The sequence below is a fragment of the Cibotium barometz genome, chromosome 31, assembly GCF_041138505.1.
Source record: "Cibotium barometz isolate CiBa-2024 chromosome 31, ASM4113850v1, whole genome shotgun sequence".
Classification (NCBI taxonomy): domain Eukaryota; kingdom Viridiplantae; phylum Streptophyta; class Polypodiopsida; order Cyatheales; family Cibotiaceae; genus Cibotium; species Cibotium barometz.
Genome location: NC_141076.1, coordinates 15957466 through 15984644, shown reverse-complemented (window position 1 = coordinate 15984644; position 27179 = coordinate 15957466). Strand labels below are relative to the sequence as shown.

The 27179-nt window shown below is 42.4% G+C and overlaps 1 protein-coding gene across 2 annotated transcripts in view; it reads left to right on the top strand.

The window, feature by feature from the left end:
• LOC147620543 (putative LRR receptor-like serine/threonine-protein kinase At1g67720) overlaps nucleotides 1-27179 on the top strand; it is a 150717-nt gene that overhangs the window by 98875 nt on the left and 24663 nt on the right. For both annotated transcript variants that reach the window (XR_015269944.1, XM_086824768.1), the window contains exon 10: nucleotides 3612-3817. Coding sequence is in view for 1 of the 2 variants with exons in the window: in XM_086824768.1 (XP_086680894.1) it covers nucleotides 3612-3817 (206 nt within the window). In the remaining variant the exon portion in view is untranslated. The remainder of the gene's footprint in view (nucleotides 1-3611; nucleotides 3818-27179) is intronic.

Sequence of the window (27179 nt, the reverse complement as noted above, 5' to 3'; positions counted from 1 at the left end):
ATACTATAAATTCTTGTTCTGAAACTACTACACAAATATATATGGGTATATATATATATTCACTACCATGTCTACTACTACTACTACTACTACTACTACTACTGCTACTGCTACTGCTACTGCTACTGCTACTGCTACTGCTACTGCTACTGCTACTGCTACTGCTACTGCTACTGCTACTGCTACTGCTACTGCTACTGCTACTGCTACTGCTACTGCTACTGCTACTGCTACTGCTACTGCTACTACTACTACTACTACACACACACACACACACACAAACACACTGCTGCTGCTACTGCTACTACTACTACTACTACTACTACTACTACTACTACTAATACACACACACACACACACAATCTATGATTATGTTTCAAAGGTTCCCTTTTTGCATATCATTAGAATTTTCAAGATCTCGTTTGTTACCTCTAGGCTTTTCAATCTCATAAGAATTCATAAGCCAAATTATAGTTATAATGTAGAGATGTTTGCACTGTATTTGGATCAAATGCTCTAATTAGCCAATTTCTCATTACTTTCCAAAGTTTTTAGATATGCATTTCTTCACAAACGTATATATGGTGTAATACAATCCATCTTGGGCTCAAAAACCGATTAGAGCTCCAAAATTTAGGTCTTAATGAAAAATCTAAGGTATTTAGCTATCTAAAAAAAATAACTTTGAGGAAATTTTTAGCTAATCAAGTAATCAGTGATGACTAGGACCAATTCTTGCACACACGCTCTATACAATGTTATTCTTTGCTGGTGCATTTTGGGACAACCAATGAAATATACACCTAAAGCACTTTGTTTTAGACAAAGTACAATGTTATGCTTTGCTGGTGCATTTTGGGACAACCAATCAAATATACACCTAAAGCACTTTGTTTTAGACAAAAGTTTACAAATTTTGAACCATATTCATTACTATAGAATAAGAGAATACTTCACTCATTTTTAAACATATCATAAGGCTTTATAGTCATTTTATATAATAATGAATACTATTTTTATAAGTTTCTTAGTAGATGATCTAAATATTAGCTAGGGCTCATATACGCTATTCTGTTATCAATGTAATTTTGAAAGTTGAGACCATCACCTTGTCTTCTAGCTAAATTAAAATATTTAGATATGTATTTTTTCCCCTATTAATTTAGTGGAGCGATTGATTTATTAGTATAACTAGTAAATCACCATATAAGCTCACATTATTGTCGTATTTTGGGTATCAAAAACTCAACAACTAAAAAGACATTCTAAGAATTAAATTTAATTGAATTAATTATTAGTGCAATAAAAATTTTATCATGGAAAATCTATCTCTCATCTCTTAGATACTATGTAAGATCTAGGTGAAATTTAAAATGAGTTGAGATAATTTTTCCCTTGCATGTAGGAAACTACTTTGTAAATCCATAGGCTGTTTGGATTATAGTGCTAGATATACCTCTACTTATGGTGATTTATCAATTATATTTGATGGATATTTTAATCATTTTAATAATTTTCTAAGGTTTTTCACATTCATGAAGACATGTCATAGAAGAGAAATGCTAAAATATCGCTCCCATTCACAAGATATGAAATTTTTAGTAAACCCCTAAAAAGACATATTTTTGTCCTGCTAAGCTACCAAACTAGTGTTAGAGAAGGAACTTTGTTTTCCATTATTTCTTTAATATGCAAATTGCATCTTCAATGGGAAAACAAATCAAATACTCTTCAAAACATATTTTCAAAGGTGGCCCCTCTTATGTTGTAATATTATTATCTTGGGATGAATAAAAAGTAGTGAATGGTCTTAAATGAAAGTAAATATTCATCAACATCATGCATTGGATAGGAAACATGCTTCTTGAGAAGGTTCACATGAAACATATTTGACCTATCTTTATATAATTGTGCAATGATAATGAAAGTTGGTTTAATCTTGGAAAACCCAATCTCACCTTTCCTCAAATGCTCTTGAACTTATCTTCTTATCTACATAGTTTTCTTGCATATTTTGTGTTGCTCTTCAAAAGTTCTTATTTTTCTTGCTTGCATTTCCAATTGATATAACAAATCTTGTCTTAGCATCTCAAAAACAGAAGTAGGACACAAACAAGTCAAGAAATATTGGACATAAATTGCTTGAAGAGAAGATAGATCAATGGATGTATCCTGCTTGAACATAAGATAAATGGATGGATGCATTCTAACCATATCCTCTATAAATTATTCACCCTTTTTTCCATCTAATTTTTTGATTTATATATAGATCAAAGTATTATAAGCTATGAGTTTTTGCAAAAGTTAACCCACTCATTCTGACCACTCGTTTGTTCTTTTTTTCCTCCTTTTGTTGAATAAATTCATTCTTATCTTGAAGTCCCTTATCTTAAATATTGACATGATGTTTGATAAATCCCACTTACTCTCACTCACCTTAATGGTATTGTCTATCCATCAAACGATTTAATTACCCTTAACTAAGCTTTCAAGGAAGTTCCATACTTATCTAATCAAAATATTTATTTGAAATACCTAGCATTGCAATCTCATTTAAGAAACTTTAACTAAGCTTTAAAGGCATGTCCATACTTCTTCAATTAAAATCCTTGTTTGAAATAATTAGCACTCTAGTCCTTGTTTGAAATAATTAGCACTACAATGCATTTAATTTCATTCAAAGAATTCACCAATCTTATAAATATTAAATCTATAATCAAGGAAATGACATTTTCTTATTTTATGTAATTATCTCTTTAATGAAGTTATTTGGAAGGCAAAATATCTCCCACTAAAGTTTGCTTTAAGCCCCAACATGGAAAACCACAAGAACACTTTGGTGTTCTTTGGTGTTCTTATGTACCCTCATGAGGTTAAAGGAATCTTCAAGGCTCTCAGCCTAAGCTTGTACCTTGTAAACCACTTTATTAAAACCCATCAAAAATTGTTTTTTATAAATCAACAATATACCTCTCTTGTTAGAGATTGTGTCTCCAGTGCTTCGTATAACAAAAACTTCAACCTTCTCTAGTGCTTGCAATATATGAACTTTATAGGATTTAAGAAACTAAGAAATGTATAATTTTTTTTATATAGATTTAAGTAGATATATTTCTCCTAGTATGCATGTGTGTACATACATATATGGATACACAACATTCATACATACGTATGTACATAGACACATACATACATATATACATACATGCATGCATTCATACATGCATACATACATACATACATACATACACACATAGTTCATGATAGAAATTGACATTGATTATTCTCCCTAGTATGCTTCAAACCTATGTCTAGCCATGACAATGGATTTCAGGATGAATTTAGTAAATGATTATATGCTTTGCCCATGGTAGAAGCCATTATATACCACCTCTTGTTAGAGATGCAACCTCATCCATAGTAAGGTTTATATGAATTTAGTAAATGATTATATGCTTTGCCCAAGGTCTACAAAAAGGCACACATTTGGTAGTGCAGATAGAATATAATGAAAGTAAGAGAGAGATAGCCATGGGTTAGGTGATGTTTAGATGATGTTTTTATAGATATTTTGTAATTGTAAAAATGACAACGCTACTTGTATTTTTTAGGTAGTAATGGCATGAAAGATGTCCCGTTCATTACAAGACACTTCACATATGATGAAATAATCATTGCAACAACTCAATTCACAACAAAAATTGGTGAAGGAGGGTTTGGAGAAGTGTTTCATGGGGTCCTACAAAATGGTGAGGAAGTTGCTGTTAAAATGCTAGCAGATGCTTCAAGACAAGGTTTGAAAGAGTTTTCCACTGAGGTCGCTCTCTCTCTCTCTCTCTCCCTCTCTATCTCCATCCACACATGCACGTTGTTAAGCGAGTTTTGAAAACCTTGAAATGCATAAAATAATACTGGGATTGAATATAGGAAGACTTAGAGTACAGTGAATGTCATGTTTTTAGTCAGTTGCTATACCACCTCCCTCTATGAAATTGGGCTCAGAGGTATGTGCAAATAGTGGTGATGCTACTCGATACTATGCAAATGGGATAATTTTAGCCAAACATCCAATGACTTGTCCACACATGGTCATAAGTGCTTTCGGCACCAACTACTAAAGGAGACGTGCATATGTAGTAGATCATCAAATTGCCACCAAGGCTATGATACCAATGTTAGGCCTAGATTACATTACACCCAAAGGAGTCACCTACAACCAGGTGGGAAGGCTCCTTGAGTCACGTTGTGAGATTACTAGGTGATGGCCTCTATAACACCATCACAAGAAGCACACAAGAAGAAAACAAAAAGGGATCACAACTGAGGGATACCAAGATCCGTGCTCAAAGGGCACCAATAAGATTTGCACCTATTCTCAACCCTTCAGCTAACACAATCATACACCTCCACACCTTCCAATCCGACTCAGTTGACTCGTCCACCAGCTATCCTCCCAAGTCAGTTTTTTTTTACCTCTAAACCTTTTATCTTCCACCTCTATAGCCCAATTGACCTCCTCTCTCCGACCGGTTGACTTGAATCCTCCCACCTATAACTCACAACTAACTGTAAACCAAATCATATGGTTGATGTTGACTTCAGTACAAAATGAGTTATCTAGTCTCTTCCACAATCCTCCAGCATTAGCTAACCTCAAACCCACAACTCCACAACCTCACTAAACTCTTTGCTAACCCTCGACTGACCTTCAGCTAACACGTGCCTAACTGAATCCGATTATAACTTATTCAATTGTCTGAAATAGACCCGGTTGACTCAGTTGCCTCAACTAAATCATAAAATTTCACTTATATGTTCTCTCAAACTCCTTGAATCTCAAAAAACTCTATCCTCGAAGGGATCAAGCACTATGAACTCTCAATCAGTAGTTTCTAGTTCATAGTTGACTCCAATCTGACTGCTCAAACCAAACTACCTCCACAGATTTAGCTAAATTAAACTTTCTCTTCTCTATGTCCTTTGACACTTTTAGCCTCTCAAAACATTCAAGCCTCACCATGATCTAACACTATAGACACTCAACTGATTTCACACCTGACTGTAAACCATCATTCAGTCCACAAACCCGTCTACGGACTACTACATGACTGCTGTGATAACTAACTATTGACAATCCTTTGACTATCAGATTAGACTCACAAATACTTCCCTCAAATCGAGACAAGCCAAACCAAGCCCTCTACGCCTTCATCTCACTTATCTGATACTCACCTGACCTTGTTCGACTCAGTACCTTCTCAACTAATGTCGATCGAGTCAGCACTGATGATGACTGAGCACCAGCTCCCCAGTCTTCAAATGGACATGCACATATGTTCTATCTCCATGAACTCAATCAAAGAAACTCATTTACCGTGACAAAAATATCAAAACATAAACATTTTACATTCATTCACAATTGACATAATCTAAACTCTTAGACTTCATCATATAGATAAAAACACATCTTTGTCTCAACAACCCTGAGATGTGGGCACAAACATAAGAAGAAAACACCAAAAAGCTCAAGGATCCCCCATAGGTATTTCTCAACCACAACTCTCTAAAGCTTTATCTTCAGCCAGACTTCAAACCTCACAAAATTCACTACCACAAGCAGCATGTCTTCTTCAAACATATACAAAAACTATCTTCATCTGATAGTCAATAGAGCAATAATTGAGGAGGAACTAGTATGAGTCATGTCTCTAACAACAGAGATGTTGCAAAGAGAGCCTAGTGCTGCACACACATCCTAGCCAACTCTTTGGTCTTTAGCACACTCTCTTCTTTGACCCCACCAAACCTTCTCACACTGTTCTGATCTTCTCTATGCACTTGAAAATCTTCAGGACCTCCAGCCTGCAACCTTCAAAGAAATGGACGTGCAGGCAACCACTCTTCTAGAGTCCTTTGACTCTCACTCTTTCTAGTGGTCTCCATAGCCATCCATCTCTTGGACTCCCCTTGGAAATTCCTTCCTGGAGATTCTTACTTGCAGAGTCCCTGAAAACTACCCAATTCTCCCTCTTCAACTTGTCACCACCTTGCTTCCTTCTTTAATGTTGCACTACCTGTCTCCTTTGTTCGCCCATGCTCTTTCTTTTTTCTTTGTTGCACCTATGCAAATCCACTTGGTTGCCTTGTTGTTTTTGCCACCTAGAATCCTCTACACACCATCCTATATACACTTTATCCTCCTACACATCATGCTGAGATCGGGCTCCGGATTCTCATCACAATGTCATCCTATAATCCACACTACCAAATGATAAGTTTCAAACTTAATTAACAACTTGTTCCTAATTAATTGGAAGCCCCTCTTGCTTCATCATCTCAAGCAACATAGATATTCCATGCCTCCATGCATAGTCATAGGGTGGATGCTCGATGAGAGTTCTCGTCTTTGTTCACTTGGGTTTCCTCAAAATGGCCTTTCATAACCTTTAACGTGTAACCACCCTTAGATACAAAAGGAATTTCATTACAACATCTTGTAATGAAACATCACACACAAATTCCATCACTTAATTATGTAATCTGATTGAGAATTGGATATTATTAGGTACATATTTCCTTGTGCACACTCTTACACTAGGTATCTCATGTCAGAGATTCAGACTCTAGGATAGTATGTTCTCAAAATACTTATAACTTTTGCATCTTAGCTCCAATCAACAAGCCACTTTAATATAATAAATTCACATGACATAGATATTAACTTGATATTTTTTAAGTTTTGTTTCTGTTTTTTATTTTTATTTTTTTAAAATTATAAGAGCTAAAAAACACACTACTTTTTGTGCACATAAGATTGACAACTTACAATGCTTAATTTTAGAGATTCGATGGTTAGAAATTAGATGAAGTTTGATGGAATGTGAGGATAAGATGAAATTCGAAATTCAATGGTGATCTAGTGATCTAGGGTTCCTCAACCTACTTTGCTAGTTTCTCTTGAGCTTTCTCGACTTTCTCTAGAATATCCCAAATATATTCTCTAGTCAGCATGCCTCAGACAGTAGATGCAATCCATGACTCAATGAGGGGCAACTAGCCAGGGAGGTTATTTTAGATCTCATTTAGAAAATTATGGAAATGAGTTTGAAGTCCCATGAAAGTTTTATGATTTAATACTAAAAAAATAATATTTATACATATTACTCCAAACTCATGTGGGTAAAGGTAGTTGTAATAGTGAGTTTATAAAAAAACAAATGGGTTATTTGAGTTTGGGAAGCCTATTTTTTACCCTGAAAAAATAAAAATCCTCATTTAATGTCCACATAAGTCTAAACCCAAGCCTATTTGACTTTGTAATCTAGGGTTGATAATGTGAAGCCTAAAATCAATGCCATGTGTAAGCCAAATTAGCGTTTGTATACTAGGCTTCGTGGGTATGACTCTAACATGTCTATGCCACCTTGTCTCCATTTACCTTGGGGAGACTCCACATAAACATTATGCCACATCACCTTGCCACCATATGCATCTTGCATATAGGCACGTCCATTTGTGTCTTTCTACACACATTCATTAAAGAAAATTGAGCACACATATGCATAAGCACATGGAGAAAATGTGATGATTCATTTACGAAGTATGCATGGAAACATCTAACACCACGACATGAGAATCCCCCAAAACCTTCAAGATCCAATCTAGCTACCTCTCATTGTTACTTATACTTATCTAGGGTGTTAAGTATCTCGGCCATGACCTTCCTCCAATCATATGCGTCGATATATGAGGGCTTATTTCTACCCTCTTTAATCACATCTTGTACCTTTGACCTTCGATAGCTCGTAGTGGAACATCCACTTTCTATTGGACTCCTCATATTTGTTTGGCTAAAATTTGCATCTTTCTTTATCTATGGTAACTATTGATAGAGTTTCTTGAGGGTATGGCTCTTTTTCTCATGAGATCCTTCCACTTCACGTGGATATCATGGGAAAATAGAACCAACAGGAGTTGACATATATCATCAAGACAACACATCTTGATAAGAATAATCTAGAGGTGCTCCGAAGTGAGGAGTGTAGTAATATGGAGACCAAGGAGTGATATGAATACATATTCCCATAACGGGGTCCGGAGTGGGGCCTAGAGTGGAGGGTGGAGTGTAGAGTGGCTTCAATTAAAGTACTTCAAGCTTTTTCGTGAGATGACATGGTGGAGTATGAGGAGAGTATAGGAATCCATTCCACCAACACTACCACAACCACCACTATCACTAGAACTATTGCTATGGTAGATGCTACCACTATCTTGAAATCTACTATGTGAACTCCCTCCAGTGTTGGCCTAGCTATCTACCGTGTCCAAAATGATGGGTTTGGATTGCCATTGGCCAAGCACTAGCCTAGTTGCATCCCACCACTCATCATAGGAGAGCATCCATAGAAGTCATGGATCTCATTCTACATGTAATCTCATAGTTTACTAGGACATGGTCTGGAGGCGAGTCCATAGGTCAAGGGAAAAAACTATTTTGAAACAAAGTTTTCTCAAACATCCTAGGGTGTAATAACAAAGACCATGGTTTGTGGAGGTCTCTTACTGAAAATAAGCAGAGCTCAAACAAGACTCTAAAAACCTAGAAACATGGAATACATAAAAGGATACATAAGAAATACATGCAACCATGGCTATATTTTGGAAAATATGGATACAACAAGAAAAATGACCATAGATTTAGATCATAGAGCCATATAACTAAGTGTTATGCATAGAATCTTATGTGTGTAAGACTACATAATAAAGTCTTATGCATAAGACTAGGCAAGAGAGTCTTATGCATAAGACTATGTAAAAAACTCTTTTTGTATAATACTATGCAAAAAGTATTATGTAAAGAGTCTATGCATAGAGTATTATGCATAAATCTACACATAGACTCTATGCATAAGACTGTGCATAGACTCTGTGTAATAATATTTGCATAGTATTATGCAAAATGTCATGCAAAATAATCTTATGTCAAAATAAATATTTTGAAATAATGTTTTTGTATGCACCCTAAGATGTAATAGCAAATAGCATGGTGGTGGGGGTATCTCACTGAAAATGAAGAGCTAAAGGAAGTTCGTAAGACTCGAAAAAATAAAATACATAATATGACACATAAGCAATACATGTATACATGGCTACGTTTTAGAAATCATGGATACAAAAAGGAAAATGATCATAGAGTCATATGCATCACGGTTATGCATAGAGTCCTATGCACAAGAGTATCCAAAAGGCGCTAATGCATAAGACTATTCAAAGAGTCTTATGCATAGACTATGCATAGACTATGCATAGACTCTATGCATAGTCTTATGCATAGACTATGCATAGACTCTATGCATAATACTCTTACATAGCATTATGCATAATACTATGGAAAATACTCTTATGCAAAAGGGTTCTGCATAGAGTCTTATGCATAAGACTCTATATGCAGATTCATATGCATAATACTATTTATATAGTATTATGCGTAATACTATGCTATGCAAGGGACTCATAGTGGACATTGCTTAGTGTGGAATTCATGCATAGAGTGTATGAGGGAAAAACCTATGTGTAAGACCATGTAATAGACTCTATGCATTATACCATGTAATAAAATCTATACATAATACTATTGCATAGACTCTTATGCATAATACTCTTTAGATACATAGAGACCATGAGGGAAAAAACTTTGCATAAGAATATGCAATAGGACTATGCAATAGAGTCCATGACTCTTATGCATAGAGTCTATTACATAGATTCTTTATGTATTCAGAGCATAGAGTCTTATGCATTATACCCTATGCATAGAGTCTTATACATAAGACTATGACTAGAGTCTTATGCATAGACTACATAGAGTCCATACACAAGACTATGCATTGACCCTCAAACCAATAGTGCATAAAACAAATGCTCGCATAGAACCTGGTGGTGTGTCACAAGAAAATGTGGTGTGTTTAAGGCTTACCCATGGAGAGCTTGCTTGCTCTATAGCTTTCTTAATTCTAAGATTCAACAAAGACAACCTACAAACCAAGAACCAAAATAAACAACAAAAAATTAGCTTATGCATGTTGGAGCCAAAGAGCCTAGCTATGGGTGCATGCATGCAACCATAAAATAACAAACTTTGATGCATTTGGGGGTGCAAAAAAACCATATCCATTATAAAAAAATATGATTCAAAAGATCAGCTTTCATCCGTGGATAACTTGGCTCCTTCAATGCCTACAATGTGGTGCCAAACCTAAGAGAAAAGAGCAGTAAAACTTAAAAAATAAATAAAATTTAAAATCCCCAAGAATTTGAAAAACTTTAAAAAAAAAACCCTAACCGTAACACATATGAAACCCTGACTTACAAGGGAGAGGATGAGGGAGAGAATGAAAGGCAAAACCAGCAAAACTCAAAAAAGAAAACGGAAAACTTGAAATCCCCAAAAAAGCCCGCAAAACTCAACAAAAACATAACCTTAACACATAGGAAATCCTTAGCTTCTTGCAACAAGGGAGAGGATGAAAATAAGGGTTCAGCTTTGAGAATATGAGAAATCTTGAGTTAACAAAAGAGCTGTGTAACATGCTCACACAACTCCTCTGCTGCCTATGCTCTGGTTGACGTCACCCTACTCACGGTCGTTGTTGGATTCTACTGGTTGGAAGTGCATTATGGGTGCACCTTCATTAAGGCTGGTGAATTCATTTGAGGCCTCTAATTCAATAGAACGAAAGCATAGATTCAATGCCTCTAATTCAATAGAATGATAGCATAGATTCAATGCCTCTACGGTTGTACGTGTTGGGTCGCACGCTTTACGTTTTATTATAATTTAATTTTATTAATTCATTTAAAGTTACGTTCTCACCCCCTTCTTTGAATGAAAGATTAGATTTTGATTTTTGTTCTCGTTGTTATTGGCCATGGTCTATAACTTCATGTTTTATGTTTTAGATCTTGAGCTTCTTTAAGGAGTTTTTGCACCTACACAATTGGTTGTGGACTATGCCCTCTAAGGACTAAGCTTTGATCAATATCTACCTTGCTTTACATAATAATTTATTACTAAAATTTTTAAAGTAATTGAAATGCTAGACGAAGAGATATGTCCTCTTGAGAGTGAGGTTATTCTTTTTGTTCATCCTCGTTGGAATTGGATTCATTGTTTTATTCCTCCCCTTCTTCTTCATTCACACATTAGCCATGTAGTTGGCTTGCATGTTCTTGTGTTTTTTGATAGTCAAAGGCCTTTCTCAACATCCTTTCATAAGGTGTCCTTGTTAGGAACAATAATTTGTAAATGGCATTCTTTAGCTTTTCATCCTTGGCTTTCCATTTTGTTTCTGGAGATCTGCCTTTTCCTTTTATTCCTATAAACATAGCCATTGGTTGTAAACCTCCTTTGTGGGACGAAGTTTGGTTAAGCATAACATATTCTTGAATTATTTTGCCAATTAATTAATGGGGAAAATGTTAAATTTAGCGCACTATACATGTGGTGATGAAGGCACACCATTTGTCGAGTAAGGTACTTAAAAACATAGTAACTAATTATGTATCAATAAAGTTTAGTCCACATATGAGAGTGCCTCATCCACTAGGGATTGAAATTTCTTAAGAAAATCAATCACATATGGATACTCAAGAAGGAGGGTGGAGAACAAGAACACTTGCACTACTCCAAGAACACTGATACATGTCCTTCACTGTACTGTGCACTCTTAGCAAAGGTCAGAGTGAAGAGGACGACACAGCTCAAGTTGATGACAAGTGACTGTAGAACACATGGTACAAAGTGGTATGAAGGATGAGCATGAAGGATGTTGTTCACGACGATGGTGAGAGATGAAGGATAAAGGATGTCCTTTAAGGTAAGTCAAGGTACCATATATGCCTCAGCTCGAATCGGTGGCATCCTCTATCTTTTGGAGATACCCTCACAGTGCAACCTTTGGTAGAATCTCCTATCTTAGGGAGATGCCGTGAGGGTGTCAGTAAGGTTGCTTCAATGTTGTTGCATGCACCACTTCTTCTAGATGGTTCCTCTAGGTTGACCCACTGTGGTGGTGCTATAGTCTTATGGTGTGACACTCTTACGGGGTTATGGTGTTGCCGTGTGACACTAATACGGTGTGTTATTCTTGTGGTGTGATATTGTCACAATGTTAGAGTGCAGCACTGTGGTGGGCACTCTTGGTGGCTACAAGTCGCCACCACTAGAGTGCTCACCATCGTCAATGAGAAGAGAAAAAATAAATGGCCCTGAAGAAGCAGGGAGGTGAGCATGTTGTTGGAAAACGGCTAGCACATACATCACGAATGTGTATCATGGATGAATGTATGCACTTGGATATCTGACAAGTGATTAATAGCATGTTTTAGATGTGAGCTTAGTAAAAGCCTTGCCACTCTACATCACACACCCATCTTCATGAGTGTCATTTTGTCCTCATCAAGGAGATCACAAAGAATTCATGCATGCTTGAAGCGCTTTATTTTTCTTATGCTGGCATGTAGCTTTATGTTCTCCATGGTATGGTACCCTGCCCATATAGTGTTAAAGTGGTTGGAAGAGGAGTTTCTCTTCACGGAGAAGGTAGCCAAATGGGCTAGGTTCCTTCTTTGAAGAAAATAAACCAGGGAGTGATTGGTACTTCAAAGAAAGAATCTTGACTGTATACAGGGAGTGATTGGTTGAGGTTGAATTAATGACGGTGGTGGGGTGGCCGAGTAGGGGTGGGATGGGTTGAGTCCTAAGGGGTGTTGTTGTTGCACCCTTCTCAAGGTAGATGTCATTCCATTGTTTGTGTAGAGAGTGGGCTACATGCCCTGCTTCTCTGCCATGGACCCAGCAAGAGCAGAGAATAAGGGTAAAGACCATTGGTGTGCGACGTGGGGGGTCGTGATGGAGGTGACGGAGGCTGAAGCTTGCTGGCAGTGATGACCGTGAGCTGCCACTAGTGGTGGTGAGGGCATGGAATTGTCCACGTGTGCGAAGGCGCAAAGTGGAGGCTTCATTGGTGAAGGGCAATGGTTGGCAAGTAAGGGATATGCCTGCCCTATGGTGTGAAGGAGGTAAGTGATTGATATGGCCTAAAAGCAATTGATAGGGCTTCACCTTGGTCTGAAGAGGAGAGTGGTGGGTGTTGAGGGATGAGCTATTTGCAGGGGCACCAATGTTTGAAGGGTGCAAGGCGACTTTTGGGAAACTAGCGAGTGGAGTGAGGAGCCAAAATGGGAAATGGTAGCCTTGCAGCGGTGTGCATGGTGAGCATATGACAACATGCCATGATGGTGGCAACTAGAGCATGAAGGAATGAGGTGTAGGCCATTGTGGATAGGGGGTGAAATCTTGGAACGGAGCAAGAGAAGATACAGGTTGGGTGTGCGAGGCAGGATTGGGAAGGCAATACGTGCAGGGGTCGAGGTGGAGGCGGCAAGTAAGGATAGGTCGGGTTGGTGGAGTCGATAAGGGGGTGGGGTTCTGTGAGGGAGAGTTGGTGGAGTTCACGAGGGGGCGGTGAGTGGCGTTGTGGTGGGAAGGGGTGGGATGGAGGGTTTGGTCCGAGTTGACGGGGAAATTTATGTCCGAGTCGTCAGGGGAAAGGGTTGGACGAGTCATAAGGAAGAGAGAGGAATGAGCTGGGTGAGTTGAGAGGGGGAGGGGGTAGGTGTGGTCCGAGTTGGGAAGGAGAATTGTTGGGTAGGGAGAGGGGTTGGTCAGTTGGCATTAGAAGGGTGAGAGGGGGGTTTTCAGAGGGGATTGGCGGCAAACTAGGGGGGACGAGAGAGAAGGGGGTTGCCAAGGGGGGGTTGCTGAACGGGGGTGGAGCAAGAGAGAGACAAGTGTGGAACGAGAGAGAGAGAGAGAGAGAGAGAGAAGGGGGTTGGCAGACAAACCAAGGGGGAGAGGGGGTTCGAAGTAGAACTAAGGGAGGTGGAATGAGAGATAGAAAGGGATTGGTAGACGAAACAAGGGGCAGTTCGCGAATGGGGTTGGAACGAGAGAGAGAGAAGGGGGTTGGCAGAGGAACCAAGGGGGAGTTTGGCGGACGAGGCTGGAATGAGAGAGAGAAAAGGGGGTTATCATACGAACCAGGGGGGAGGGGGGTGGAACGACAGACAGAGAAGGGGGTAGGGGGACAATCCAAGATAGGGGTCAGGGACATGTGTGAGGGGGCTGGCAGGGACGATCTAAGAGAGGCATTAGAGGACGAGTGGAGAGGGGGAGTTGGAGGATGATCCAAAAGGGGGGGGTATGGCAAACGATCCAAGAGTGGGGTTGGCAGACCAGCGGAGAGGGGGATCTAGGTGGGTGTGATGGGTCATTTGGACGATCCAAGAGGGGCGTTAGGCAGACGAGTGTAGAGGGGGGGAGTTGGCAGATGATCCAAGAGGGGGTTTTGGTGGACAATCGAATTACATGAGGGTTGGTGGACGAGCCGAGAGGAGAGAGAGGGGGTGTCCAAGGTGGACGAGTCGAGGGGGGAGGAGAGTAACAGTCAAGAGGGAAAATTGACAGACGATCCAAGACATAGGAGGTTGGATGAGTGAGAGGGTGTTGTGGGATGAGGGAGTGGGGCTTGGTGGATGAGTCAAGAGGGGAGGTGGGAAGCATTAGTGGAAATTCGGACTCAAATTGAGCCCTTTAAGGCTTTGCACACAATCTCTCTCTACAAAACTCAGGTCATGGTATTTTTTTTGCAAAGTTTAGACATTTGGAAACTACTCTTCAAGACCTTTCCAATGATATATAATATGACAAGTAGTTTTGCACATTCAAGAAGTCCCCAAATTTGGTGATGATGTAGTCGATTCGTAATGTCCAAACTCCACTCATTTTTGAGTTGATTTACAAAACTTTCACCATGAGCCCATTTTTGTAGAGAGAGAATGTGTACAAATCCTTGAAAGGCCCAATTTGAGTCCAAATTTCCCCTAATGATGTGCCAGTCCAAAGGGTAGGGTTGTCAAGTTGGCAAAGGAAGAAGGGTGTTGTCTAATGAGTTATGAGGGGGGCGAGTCATGAAAAGAGTGGGAAAGGATAATTGGTCCCAAGCAAAGACCTCTTCGTCCATCAGACGTCCATCCACTATGAAGGCTTTCAATCCTTAGCTAAGGGGGTTGAGGAAGTTAAAAGCCACCTCAAACACAACGATGACGGTCACACCAAGGCTATGGATGGGATTCGTCCTAATGGTGAGCTTGGATAGGGTGATCGTGTACATCACGTTGGCACAACAAGGAATGATGATGACTAATGGGTGGGCTTGGTGGAGGGGTGGAGTATCTAGGGATGGTATTTTTCTTTTTTTGGGAGGAAAGCAAGTGGACTATGGGGAATGGAAGGCTATAGGGAAGGCTTCTAGGCAATAAGCCTTGATCGTGAAGCCATTGACTAGGGGGAGAAGCAGGTCATCCGAAGTGAGGAGTTGTACGGTGCCAGGAGGAAGAATTTGGTGAATGATGAATGGCCCTTCCTAAACAGGGATGAGCTTCTTAGCCTATCTCAGATAATGAGCTTGGTACACCAAGACAAATTCGCCTTCCTGGAACTAGAGCTTCCTGATATGGTGGTCATGCCCTGCCTTCCTTCTATTTTGTTTCACCTCGGCCAATGCCTGAGTTTTTTCTAGGATGGTCTAATGGTGCACTGAAGCATTGTGGGTAGTGTCATCCTGGCAAGAGGTCCCTACCCGGGTACAACCCTTGCTTGAAGTGGAAGGGAAGAACGGCCTCCAAGCTATGGACTAATTGAAAGGGATTGTGGTGTGTTATGCCTTTGAAGGCAGTTTTGTAAGCCCACAAGGTACCGAGGAGGGCCTCCAACTAGTGAATGGGGTGTTGATGGCACATCTTGCAGACTAACTGAAAGAGCACTTTGTTGGTGCTTTGTGCCTGCCAATTGGCCACACGGTAATAAGCACATGACTTGTGGTGGAAGATCTTATAGCTCCTCAGTAATGTGGTGATGACTTCATTAATGAGAAAGTAGGAGCCTCTATCATTGGTGACTTCCAAGGGGCACCAGAAGCGGACAAGGATGTGCTGGTATAAGAACTGGGCCATTATGTTGGCCATGGAATCCTTGGTGGGAGCTTGGGCTTCTGCCCACTTGGTCGTGTCATGAGTGGCGACAAGAATGTATTTGCACACTGGCTCGAGTGTGCCATTAGGTCAATGGGCCCCATGAAATCAAGATCCCATTCCTTGAATGGAGACCAAGCAAGGGATATCTTGAGAGGTTGGTAAAATTGACGGGTGGGTTTGGTCCCACACGATTTGGAAAACTGAATAGAATCTTTGAACATGGTGGGCCACCATAGGCCATGATGGAGCAAAAGAGCGCCCACATATTGGCCGAGATAGTGACCATCATTAGGGCTGAAGTGAGGCATCTTGAACTAGGTGAGGCACTTCATGAGTACTAATGCACCTTCGTAAAACACCATCATCATTGGCATGGCGGGCTATGATTTGGAAGGGTCATCTCTTTACTATTAGAAGCCGATTATTGTTCTTGGGGATAGCGCCCACTAGAAAGTATCATGTGGAAAGTAAAGCAAGGACATCCCCGTACCAGCCCAGGGCAGCATCAACTTTGAAAAAGACACTATTAGGAAGGCTATCAATACTTGCAAGCTAGGATGTAAGGCCTTCCACACTACTTGAAGCTAGTCAAGGAGTTTTGACTCATCGCCATGGGGAACAAGGCCTTCTTCTTTTGTAGGCCAGGAGCTAGGTGTCCAAGAGTTGGAATATGAAATGGGGGCTACTGTTGCACCACGGATCCCTTGGTCCAGACCTTCCTCCAATTTAAGCTCTTGAGGAGTCCACAATCGGTCGGAACCCCATTCGTGTAGAATACCTATACTTCGAAGCCATGGATGACCAATGAGTAATGAGTAGGCCCCTCTGATTTCAAGAATCTAGATCACCACAAATTTCAGTAGGAATATAATTTATTAGATAACTACAATGATGCCTTCTACTAGGCTAATGGTGGTCACCTCCCATTAGTCTGCCATCCGAACATAGAATTTGGCTAGTCGCGTCACCTTGAGAGCTACTGCATGGAGTGTGAATTTTGGCTTGAGGTTCACCATAGAGCCACCGTCGACAATTTTCCTATAAAGTGGTGTACCTTGAATCTCCATAGAGAGGACAGGGCTCCGGTAGTCTATAAGGGAGGGACTCGTATGACAAATACCCATACAACTAGCAACACCTAAGGGGAGTGTAAACAAACCATATCGCCCACCAGTAAAGTTGGTTGGCGTACCATTGAAATGCTCCAGTAGTGTACTGAGACTTTGTCAAACACTGGGGCTAATCCAGAGAAGATGAAAGAGGTTCACTGACATTGTATTTTCCTTGAGGAGATCCTCCATGGAGAGTTGTGGTTTGGACTGTGGGAGGGAGGGTTGGTTGTGGAGGTCCTTCAAGGCTTGCTAGAAGGATTGATCTATGACTGTACATGGGAGTGGAAGAGTGTCATCGGGATGATCCCCTTGTTTCTGATTAATCATGGCCTTCATTTGTCATCTGGTGATGACCACTATGGGGAATGCTAGATCCTTATGGGTAGGTGTTATGGGTGTGACAGACACTGAAGGGTGGGAGATGGAGGTTGGCAAGTGGACAGAGGATATCTTATAGAGACTAAGTGGCTGGTTGGGGTTAGAATTGTGAATTTGGAGCAAGTGGATTCCCTTTGCTTGGAGCAATCCTGGGTATAATTATCTTTGGATTCGGCAATGCTTACAAGGTAGAGAACCTCCAAGGAGGGGGTAACGGCTTTGGTAATGACCATATTCCCCATATCTGAAGTGAAGGATGGGGCCATTGCAAGGTTGGGGAAGGTAAGTAGGATGGTTCACGAGGGCTACTACCATGGTGGCTTTTGGTGCAAGGAGATTATGGATGATTAATGGAAGGTAGCACACTTGAGGAGTGGGTTGGTAAGGAGGAGGCATAGTAGCATGGAAGGTTTGTTGGAAAAAAACATAATGGGAAAGGTTGGGGACTTCGGAGGTGGGATGAGGAGTTTGTTGCTAATGAAGTTGACAGAATCCCTTGAGGTAATAGCAATCTTTGTCTTCATTTTCCTCCTTTTTCACAAAAGGAGCAATACCTCCTTTTTGGGAATTCATTGATGGTGTGTCCAAGTAACTGGCATATAGCACACCATAGGCCCTTCTTGGCTTCTTGTTGAGTCTACAACTTTTAAATCTCCCTTTTGAGTTGGATTAGGGTACTTTCCTTACTCGGAGTTTTTTGGCTCACTTTGAGTGCATCCAACTCCCGCTTGAACTGAGCCATCGGGTCATCCGGTTTTGTCACTATTGGATGTATAGAGCCCACATCACGCTCAAACATGAGTTGTGCATTTTCAAGTTGAGAGGCTAGCTCTCGAAATTCCAACAACATAGTTGGTGTGGGCCAACTTTTGGGAATCTTTGATTGGGTGGTGGGCAAGGCCTTATATGTCACCCCCACTAATGCACCATGAAGTCACCAGGGTAAGTCGGTAATAAGTGGGCCACCATCACTATGGTCCATGGAATGATTTCCAACGCTCTCGCCCCTGGTATTAGCACTTGTAGCTTCCCAAGCTCTTGGAGAATGCAATCCTCATAGTTACTAGGACAGAAGGTGTAGAGGAACATATTCTATAGAGTGGTCCAGTCTATAAAACGGTCGATTGGAAATTGATTGAACCACTTGTCTATAGAGCCTTAGAGAGTGGATGAAAAGAGCAACAAGTGGGTGGACTTGGGAAAGGCCTATGTCACCCACTAACGCACCATGAAGTCATTAAGTGGGCTGACTTTCAGTAATCTTGTATTGGGCCCATTTCACCCACTAACGCACCATGAATTCATGAAGATGGTAAGTCAGTAAGTGGGCCACTAGCACTATGGTCCATGTTATAAGTTTCGACACTCTCTCCCTGGTAGAAATTGTAGCTTCCCTAGCTCTTGGAGAATGTGGTCCTCATAGTTACCAAGACAGAAGGTGCAGAGGAATGTGTTCTTCAGAGTGGTCCAGTCTACAAAAAGGTCGGTTTGAAATTGATTGAAGCACTTTTGTATAGAGCCCTTAGAGAGTGGATGAAAAGAGCAACAAAGAAGGCATCCTGCTTCTCAAGGATTGGCCCTTGCAGATGGATATGAACTATTGGATGTGTTGATTCACATCCTCAGTGGATGATCCTTTGAAGGTTGGAAGCTTGACATTGACTTGGTCGACGAGCACTGTGGGAGAAAGGCGTTTTGCGCGCCAAGAGGATTGGCTAGACAAGAGAAACAAGAAGGCATCCTTCTACTCAAGGATTGGCTCTTATAGATGGATATGAACCGTCAAATGTGGTGATTCACATCCTCAGTGGATGATCCTTTGAAGGTTGGAAGCTTGCCATTTGTCAGGCAAAATCTTGTAAAGGCATTTTGGGCTTGTGTACATATGGGATGCATGGCATGTAAAAAGACTTGGCCCTGAATGCCCTAGGAGATGTACAGATTGGGTGGTTTGGTAGTAGGCTAGTACATGCATGGTTTTTTCTGGGAGCAGGTGCTTGAGGTTCTTGAGTGTTGTGGAAGGTTTGTTCAAGAAAAAGAATACAGGAAGCTCTTGTATTTGAGACACGTGTTCTCTTGCAAGATGTAAAGAGGATCTCACAATAAGCAGGGGAATGTGCCTTTGGATAGAATAAGATGAGGACCCTTGTGTCAGAGTGTTAACGATGACAGTATTGCTACTTGCGACTGGTGTCTGATAGAGGAGAGAGCTTGTGGGCTACCTGGTTGAGTTGCCACCTCTGAACATAGAGTGTGTGTGTGTGTCGCTTCATTGGCCTGCTGTGCCGGCTCCAGAGGTTGTGTTTTGGTACTGTTTGCTGGTAGCGCAACAAAGGTTCATCTTGTTTGGGTGCAGCTTGCATTAGCTCGAGGGTGTGTTGTTGTTTTTTTTTGCTAGTATTGCTGCTGCTGGTAGCAAGCAGAGCTGTAAAGTGTTGCAGGGCACTGCTTTTCTCTCTCTCTCATGATCAGATTGTTGTGGTTAGAAGAGGGTCTTTGTGCTATTTTTCTGGTGTGGGTGGTGTGGTGAATCGTGTGAGAAGTGTTCCAGCCAGTGCATGATTATTTAAAAAAAAATTCTTTGTTATGGGAGACTTTATGTTAGATATCCGTAACGCCGCTATACAGGCGTTACCACAGGAGGGGATGACCTCTGGCTCACCACCCAGCCATAGAGGAAGAATGAGGATTGCCCCTCATCTCCCAGGCTATATAGTGTGTGGCCTACCATCCACACTAGCCTGGCTGCCCATGACTCCGCATGGGCATCCTCTCCCACTGAACCCCGGACATGGCCATCCGGTCTGTCGCCGTCGGTCTCACAGGTGTTACAGCCTACGTGACATTACCCCCCCTTAAGAAGAGTTTTCATCCTCGAAAACAAACAGGGGAAACCTTTTGGAAATTTCACTACGGCGTTCCCAGGTAGCTACCTCCTCATCCCTATCTGTCCATTTAACAAGTACCTCCTAGTACACTTTATGTCGGGTTTGTCTGTCACGATACTGTAGAATCTTTTCAGGTTCATGTGGTTTCTTTGGTGTCTCTATCAAGTCCACCAAAATCTCTGGAGAAACTGCGTTCTCTAACCCGTGAACTGATTTCTTCAGTTTACTGACATGGAAGACAGGATGGACTTGAGAACTCTCCGGTAACTCAAGTTTATATGCTACGTCCCCAATCTTCTTAAGGATTTTAAAAGGACCACAATATCTCGAAGAAAGTTTATCACACTTTCCCGTTTTCATGGTTTCTGACTGTGCAGGAACCTTGAGGAATACAAAGTCACCTTCTGCAAAGGTCACCTTTCTACGTCCTTTATCCGCATAAGTTTTAACGCGATCCTGAGCGCTACGAATGCTCTCACGTGTGGCTCTGAGCATATCATTCATATCTTCAAGGAAATCCTTGACAGATTGAATCTTCTCCTTTTCTAGGCCTACAGCCATTGGAGATCTCGGCTGGAATCCATACATAAACATGAATGGTGTAAATCCAGTCGTCGTCGCTGAGTGCTTGGAGCTGTTATAGGCAAACTCCAATAAGGGCAAGTACTCTTCCCAATTAGATTGCTTCTTACTAACATAAGAACGCAACATATCCTCTAGAATTTGGTTAACTCTTTCAGTTTGACCATCAGACTCCGGATGATCTGCCGTACTCATACTCAGAGTAGTATCCAACTTTTTGAAGACTTCCCTCCAAAAATGACTATTGAACTTTCTATCTCTATCCGACACTATATCTGCGGGCAGGCCATATAGCTTGTAGAGATGTTCAATAAAGAGTTTTGCCAACTCTGGCGTTTTAACAGTTTTCTTCGTGGTGGCGATAAACTTTGCCATTTTAGTTATGTCCACTACCACCCACACCGAGTCATTCCCTCGACTCGTCTTGGGTAAACCAGTAATGAAATCCATGGAAATGCTTTCCCATTTCCCTTGAGGAATCTCCAACGGATGGAGTAGTCCTCCAACCTTAAGACGTTCATGTTTATTGACCTGGCACTTATTGCATTTCAGCACATAAGTCTGGACGTCCTTAAACAAACTAGGCCAATAAAACTGTCATTTTACTAGTGCATAGGTCTTCTGAATCCCAGGATGACCCACACTTGACTATCATGACTTTCTTTAAGAATGTGGGCCCGAAAGTCACCAATAGTTGGTACACATACGCTAACCTTGTAGAGTAAGTACCCGTCGTCAATGGAGTAATTAGCATATTTCTCCCTCCGACGAAGTTTATCACTCCCCTTTGAAGCTGTGGCAGTCAAAGGTGATGAAGGACCTATGTCAGAGCTCTCCGGCTCCAAACTATACCCAGAAGACACGGCTAGTCTCTTCGGACTGACTCTCGCTTCCCTTCCCGTTGCACCTTCGGCCAGTCTCTCCGGACTAGCAATATGTGCCAACGAGGGAGGTGGTCGTGTCTGTGAAGAAGTGCGTACGCGTACAGCGCGCCAGACCTTTGTAAAAGATGATCATGCTCACATAAACCACGTAGTGACTCCAAGAAATCATTCTTGAAGACTGTGAAACTAAGTTCATTAATCTGTGGCATGCGACTAAGTGCATCTGCTACCACTACATTATACTTACCTTTCTGGTAACATATCTGAAAGTCAAACTCCTGTAGAATCTCCGCCCACCGAGCTTTTCTACCCTTCAATTCATTTTGACTTGAAAGCCATTTCCGACTTTCATGGTCCGTTCTGACCTCAAAAGTAGCACCATATAAATAGTGTCTCCACTTTTTCAGTGCATGAACTATCGCTAGTAACTCTCGCTCATAAGCCGAGTAGTTACGCTGCGCACGATCTAACTTTTTACTCTCAAATGCAATTGGGCGTTCCCTTTGCATAAGTACGGCCCCAATGGCCTCATTACTAGCGTCTGTTTCCAAAACAAACGGCTCATTTGGATCGACAATAGTCAAAATAGGTGCAACTGCTAACGGTCACCTTGAGCTTATCAAAGCTTTTCTGTTGGGCGTCCCCCCAACTAATGTTTTTAGTTTTTGACCATAACTGGTCAGTCAATGGGACTGGGTCTTTGCGTAGTCCTTTACATACTGTTGGTAGAACACCGACATGCCAAGAAAAATCTGCAGTTCCTTGAGATTCTTCGGCGCTGGCCATTTAAGAATAGCCTCTACTTTTTCTGGCTCCATCCGCGTACCATCGGCGGATATAATATGGCCAAGGTAGTGAATTTTTGTTTCAAAAAATTCACATTTGCTCTTCTTTGCAAATAGTTTGTGCTCTTGCAACAACTCGAACACTAGACGCAAATGTTGTATGTGTTCTTTCTGTGTCTTACTGTACACAAGAATATCATCTAGGAAAACTACTACGAATTTTCCCAAATATGGACTTAAAATACTGTCCATCAGTGTCATAAATGTCGCTCGAGCATTGGTTAGCCCAAATGGCATAACCAAAAACTCAAAATGCCCGAAACGGGTCCTAAATGCTGTCTTCGCAACATCTTCTGCTTTTATTCTAACCTGATGATACCCAGATCTCAGGTCTATTTTTGTAAAGTATCTCGATCCATAGAGTTGATCAAAGAACTCATCCATGCGTGGCATTGGATACTTGTTCTTACTGATTAAGAGCCCTATAGTCTATGCACATCCGCATAGATCTATCTTTCTTCTTTACCAGAAGAATAGGCGATGCCCATGGACTTGAACTAGGCCGAATAAAGCCTTTGTTCAAATATTCCGTTAATTGTTTTTCCACCTCCTGTGCCTCGGAGTGGCTTAATCTATGAGCAGGTTTGCTTATAGGTTTTGATCCTGGCATAACTTCGATGCCATGGTCTACTTTTCTAAATGGTGGTAAACCATCTGGTAGATCATCAGGAAAAACATCTTGAAATTCCTCTAATAAATTCATTAAAGTATCTACCTACTTTTTCTTTAATGTCTCATTCACCTTGGATTTTTTTTTGTTTGAATCACATGCATGCCAAACAGGGTTTTCCGAAACAGTGGGTCTCGTCCAAGGTTATTTTGTTTTCCTTGTTTGTCTACGCAAACATCATTTATCGTTTCATCTACGAAAATAGAATTCAAAAGAGGGTAACAAGCATATACCTCTGCTATCTGGTCTCTGCGGACCGCTGTACACAGCTCCACGGAGGAAATAAGTGGTGTGGCAGGGACAGTACGGTCGCCCTGCAGGGTAATAACTCTACCTCCGTGCTCAAAACATAGCGTATTATGTAAGTAATTCTGAGCTAGACTAGGGCCCAAGCCATACAGCCACTCCCTGCCTAGATATACGTCTGCTCTGGCTAAGTGCATGACCTGAAAGTCAAGTGGAGCCTCGTAGTCCTGCATAGATAATGGGACCCCCAATACTACGGTATTCCATACCGTTTTGTCATATCCGTTGGCTAGGCCAACAGTATACTCATGATCACTCCGGGTCTCAGTCAATCCCAACTTCTTGACTAACGAGTAGTTCAAGAAGTTGTGGCTAGCTCCATCATCAATAAAAACAGTGACTCTACGGCCACTTATGGTGCCATACATGCGCACCATGTCATGCAGACCTACAGTAGGCTGCCACATCGCTGGTGTCAGTGAACAAGCGTGATGCTCATCACAATGACACACAGTGACCTCTCTGAACTCTACGAAACTGAGAGGGAGTCTCTGCACTGTATGCAATTGCCTAGAAGATTTACCATCTTTTTTGGGCTCGTTGTAGCCACTCGTGCTGGCTTTAGGCTTTGGACACTCATTCAGCCTTCGTGTGCCCTACTTCATTGCAATTAAAGCAGCGATTTTCCTTTCGCGCTTTAATATACTGCTCTTTCTTTTGAATTTTGCTGTCTCTTTTCTTCTTGGATGGTCGCGGTTTTTTAGACCAATGACCACCCTGTCCTTCCTGGTCCATCCTATCCCCTTGTTTATCACTGCGGAACCCTTTTCTTTTAAGGCCTGACCTCCTTTTTTCATTACCCTCGGCCCTGCTAGAACCACCACGCGCACTACGGCGCTTGATGTCATCAAATATCTGCGCATACTTAATTGCCTCTGCTAAGTCTTTAGGCTATAAGGGCTCTACGTACTCAAGGTAATCATCTTGCGAGGCCTCTCTTAAAGCCTCGCAATGTCTGGAATGCATCGATTCCCTTTAGCTTGAGTACTATCTCCCTATAGTCAAAGATGTACTGAGTTAGGGATTTGTTCTCCATCGAGCACTTGTCCCATAACTCCCAGCTTCTCTCTGCCTCATTAACTTGTCAAACTCATCCACCACTTGTACACTTTGTCGGTTAATGAGAGGCTAGCCTCTACGGGCTGTATACGGCTAGCTGTTGTCGCAGCGCATGCAAATTTAACCACTTCGCTACTAGAAACATATTGACCGAGTCCTTGTTTCTCTCCTTCTCCTCACCACCAAAACTAGGCGATTTTAAGTCTTTTAATAACGACGAAGTTGTCGCTACAGACGGCCCCACAGGCGCATCGGCCTGTGCTCCTGCAACCACTGGCAAGGCTACGCTCACCCGTGCCACAGGAGCTCGGCTACCACGAGGAGTCGGAGTACTAGCCGAGGCGGCTGTTAGTTCTAATCGTGTGGAGATGCTCTGTAGCATCGTGACTAGATTAGCCTGGACTTTACCCATATTGTTCAGTTTGGCATTAAGATATTTAAACAGTCCACTAGAGAGCTCCGTCTTTGTCAGGACATCAGTAGGGTCCAATAGGTCATAATCATAGTCGTCGTACTCCAAGAGGTCCTCCTCGGTCCCCTCGGCGACGTCGGTGTTCATGTCCTCTGGCTCATCGGCCAGAAAGGGGTCATCTGCTAATGCGGCCGCTGCGGGCTCGCTGGGTCCTAAGGCGGGGTCAATAAACGAGGAGGGCACTGGTGGATCACGCGTGATTGACGAGCGCACTCCGGATCGAACAACGGTCGGCGGGCGTGTACGGCCTGACAATTCGGTCGGGGTCACAAACCCGCGACCGAGGACAAGAGACCTGAAAACCCTAGAGAAGTAGAAGGCGGTGGGGACACACTACATCTAGCAGACATCTTTAATTCTTGCACAAAAACCAATGCGAGAACTCGAAAACTACTAAAAAAACGCTAATAAAATGAGCAGTGGTGGAGAGAGAATAGTCACCCCCCTTTACGGTCGCCTGTCTCGATATGTGTTGCGCTGCGAGCCTCCAGACAGCGCCGCTTCTCCGGGATGCTCCGATCCGAGAGAAAAAATGCCTGCAACTCATAAGAAAAATAAATTTGTTCGAGAGGCTGTGCCTGAAACAATCGGTTATCCCTTACCGGGATTATCCCTCCCCAGCTGAGAGAGAGGATCCGTTTGAATTTAGTTTCATTTTTAATTTTATTAAAAATGAATAATTAAAATGTATAAAATAAATAAATGATTTTTTCTTCTTCTTCTTCTTCTCGTTTGGTGGCCGCCGCTGATGGTGGCTGGCCGGCCGCCTGGCCTGGCTGGCGTTGTGGCTGCGCTGGCCACCGACTGCTCTGGTGGCCGCTGCCTGGCCCGGCTGGCCGCCGCCCGTGGTTGGCCGCCGCCGCCCCTGGCTGGCCTGGCTGGCCGGGTGGCCTGCAGACAGCCGTCTCACAGCCGAGAGGGAGAGAGAGAGTGTTGCCAACGTGATCGATGCCTGTGATACAAGCTTCAACTAAAACGTCTTTCGTAGCATCGTTCTCTCTCTTCGCTTCAGACAAGCTTCAACGAAAACGTCTTCGCCCCCCCCCTTTGCACACGTCCTGTGGCTGGTCGGCCGCTTGTGTCACCTCGTTAAGAGGTCGTGGGGCTGGTCTTCGCCCCTCCCACACAGTAGAGACGGAGCTTCCCTCCCCACACCAAACGAAATTTTTTTTGGCCCCCCCACGCTAGTTGGTCCTCGCCCTCCCACGTAGAGTCAGTATGGCGTTTCACCAATGGGTCTTGGGCTGGTCTTCACCCCCCTTCAAACGGCGCACACGCATTGCTTTTAGCAGGTCATGGGGCTGGCCGCCGCCGCAGGCTCTTCGCCCCCCCCACATAGTAGAGAGATAGGCGACTTCTCTCTCTTCCAAACGAAATTTGATTCGCAGACAAGCTTCAACGCAGAGAGAAAAAAAACAAAACGAGATGCTTACTTGCAATTCGTATTGTTGTGTCCAACCGGGAGAGAGAGAGAGAGAGAGAGAGAGAGAGAGAGAGAGAGAGAGAGAGAGAGAGAGAGAGAGAGAGAGAGTTCTTCCCTTCAATTCTGGCCGCCTCCCTCCACACACTCCATTGTGGAGATAAGGATGAGGAGATGAATGGTTGAAAACCATTGAGTGGGCTCCGGTCCCCCGGTCACGCGCGGACCCTGACGACCCCATCGAACCACGCTCTGATACCAGTGTTAGATATCCGTAACGCCACTACGGGCGTTACCACAGGAGGGGACGGGAAGAATGAGGATTGCCCCTCATCCCCCAGGCTATATAGTGTGTGGCCTGCCATCCACACTAGCCTGGCCGCCCATGACTCCGCATGGGCGTCCTCTCCCACTGAACCTCAAACATGGCCATCCGGTCTGCCGTCGGTCACACAGGCATTACAGCCT